At 51.6% G+C, this 2,584-nt stretch overlaps 1 protein-coding gene across 1 annotated transcript; it reads right to left on the bottom strand.

Annotated features, from left to right (window-relative positions):
* Positions 1–66: 66 nt before the first annotated feature.
* On the bottom strand, positions 67–1,323 carry LOC126496399 (cytochrome P450 2D20-like). The gene is made up of 2 exons (XM_050133910.1): positions 1,017–1,323; positions 67–274 (listed from the first exon to the last, which is right to left on the bottom strand). The coding sequence occupies exons 1-2, from the start codon at positions 1,203–1,205 to the stop codon at positions 89–91; spliced, it is 375 nt and encodes a 124-aa protein (XP_049989867.1). The 5' UTR covers positions 1,206–1,323; the 3' UTR covers positions 67–88.
* Positions 1,324–2,584: the final 1,261 nt, after the last annotated feature.

The raw sequence follows: 2,584 nt of genomic DNA, 5'->3' as shown, positions 1-2,584 counted from the left end.
TCCACTATCTGAGCACTTCCCCTCCATTAGGCCCTGTCCATCTTCTGGTCACTGCTCCTCAAGCCCTATTCTCTCTGCCCTGTCCCCACTAGAGCTCTTTGCCTTTTGCTTTGGGCCCATAGCCCATGTGATCGTAGATGGGCATTGGAGGGCGGTCAGAAGTGTCCTCCCCACAGGTCACCAGCACTTCCCGCACCGCCTTCAGTCCATTGATCACGACCACGGGCTTCCAGGCCATCTGCAGGCTGAACACGTCACCATAGCGCCGTCGAAGCTGAAGTAGAGGGACAGAACGCTTAGAAAATGGAGATCCCTAGCAGACTGGAAGATCCATGCACAGCACATATATCTCTGTGTGTGTGTGTATGTGTGTATGTGTGCAAACATGTGTTCATTTGCATGTTACACATTATAGAACCTTGATCCTGCCCTGTGCTGGACAAATGCTCTGACACTGACCTACATCTCTAGCCTAAGGTATGATACCTTGTGATTGCACAATTCTTTCTTCTAAATCAACAAAGTTCTTATAGTAGTGCTTATTCAGAGGTCACTTTGCCAGAGAAATGTCCTTCATACCCCACTATACATGAAGAAATTTCAGGTTCCTGTGATGGGCAGCAAGGCCTGAGACCTCACAGAAGCAAGAGATTATAGCAGACAGAGCCTCTCTCTCTACTTTGCTTTCCAGACTGACAGACTACACTAGAAACTTGACTTCTCCCCTCTGTCCCTGAGACCTTGCCCACTGAAGGGATCACAAAGGACCTGGGGCCTCCCTGACCTCTGTCCTGTCCAATCACACTCCACGCCTGCCTCCATGGCCTTTTCCATATTGAACCTCTGCTCTTAGAAAGTCCACAGTATCCTCAGACCCAGAAGCAACTGCCACAGGGCAACCACTAAGCCTTCTTCCTCTCAGTGGCCATTTTCCTGTCTATCCTGTTGCTTCTGCACCACCACGTACGGCTGGGGGCATCTTGACCTCTACTGCCCTCCACTGCCATCTCTCTTACCTTGTGTAAACTATACGACATGTTCTCGAAATCCACCTGGAGGAGGTTGCCCAGCCCAGGTAGGGGCACAGGGCCTGGAGGGTAGTGGGCAGTCCAGAACTTGCGTCGGTGCATCAGGTCCACCAGGAGCAGGAAGATGGCCGTGAATAGGACCACAGACCACAGGCCATCTCCAGTCAGCAGTGCCATGGCTTGCCCCTGCTTCCCAGGCTGGTTGGGGAAATGCCTGCTCCAGACACCTAGGATCAGGAAAGACACTCTGAGGACAGACTGGGCACCTGGTCCCTTATGAAGAAGAGAAGGCTGCACTTTGTTCTCTGCCTTGAGCCAAATAGCTGTGTTTACTGTTCAGTCAGGTTGTATAACAAGACGTCGGGCAAGTCCAGGGCAAGTCAGCCTCAGAGGTTCATGCTCTCTCTTCTCTCGATGGATATTTATCCATGGGACTAGCTTCAGCTTCTCCTCGGGGAGCTGTATACAGTGGTTATGTAGGGTTTGGCACTGTGAGCACAGTGGGCAGAGGATCAGTGGACCCTGCCTCAAGGTGCAGGATCACAAGGTATAACAAAATCAGTGTGTGATATGCCACACAGCCAGAGCTCTGAGGGTCCTGAGGACATTGTCTCAGAATGGGTATGGATCATTTGAGGCTCCACTGAACACTTGGTTCATAGGACATGAGGTTGGAGCACAGACACAGATATTTCTCCTGCTCCAAATTGGCCTGAATGGAGCTGGGAATGGGAGTCAGAACACCAGCCTGGGTTGTGGTCAGGAGTGAGGGGGAGATGGACAACTGTGCTCTGGTCACTAATAAGCTCAGGCTAGTAGCTTCCTCCTGGTTTGCTTCAGGACCCTCCCAGGATAACTTCTGAGACCTCGTGGCCAGGCCTGGATGCTAGCTGTCACACCTTCTGCCTCTCCTCAGGTCTCCACCTCTCTTCTGTGTGTCACGTATGATGACGTGAAAGAGAAGCCATGCTGCTGACTGGGTCTGATCTTCCTACTTCAGGCTGAGTGAGGCCCTGAGAGGTAAGTGCACTCAGTAGGTGAGGGGTGTCACACACTGTATGCTGTACAGGTTCCTGTGTGTCACCAGCTCGTGGGAGATGACCTGGATGCTCTGGTAACATCTGCCTGCTAGCACTGTTTGCTTCCCTTCCTCCTCAGTCCATGGCCCCTCAGCCACGTGAGCACTTGTGTCCTGTAAGATCAGTGTGCCTTCCATGGGGACTGGGGTCTTGGTATTCATGTCAGCTGCACAGGTGTGCCATGTCTACAACAGTAAACTGAAATGGAGTTCTTGGTCATCAGGGTTCAGGGGTGTTCCCAAATTTGCAATTCTATATATACCTGTCAACAGATGATTAATCATTGTCCCTTGGACTCCACTGGAGGAGGACAAATAGAACCTGGACATGTCTGTCCTGGACTGTCTTGTGTGCCCCTTCTCTTTGCTGGCTTCAACTGCCTGGCATCACTGGAGTGAAGACCAACAGTGAGTCCTAGAGACATTCCTAGCTCTGTGCTTTCTTTCCCTAGGCATGGTGGGAAGCGCAAAGCCAGTC

This window comes from Alexandromys fortis, unplaced genomic scaffold, assembly GCF_014885135.2.
Source record: "Alexandromys fortis isolate MF-2015 unplaced genomic scaffold, M_Fortis_MF-2015_v1.1 scaffold_3897, whole genome shotgun sequence".
NCBI lineage: Eukaryota > Metazoa > Chordata > Mammalia > Rodentia > Cricetidae > Alexandromys > Alexandromys fortis.
The sequence above is the reverse complement of the archived record's forward strand: the minus strand, read 5'-3'. Positions and strand labels throughout refer to the sequence as shown.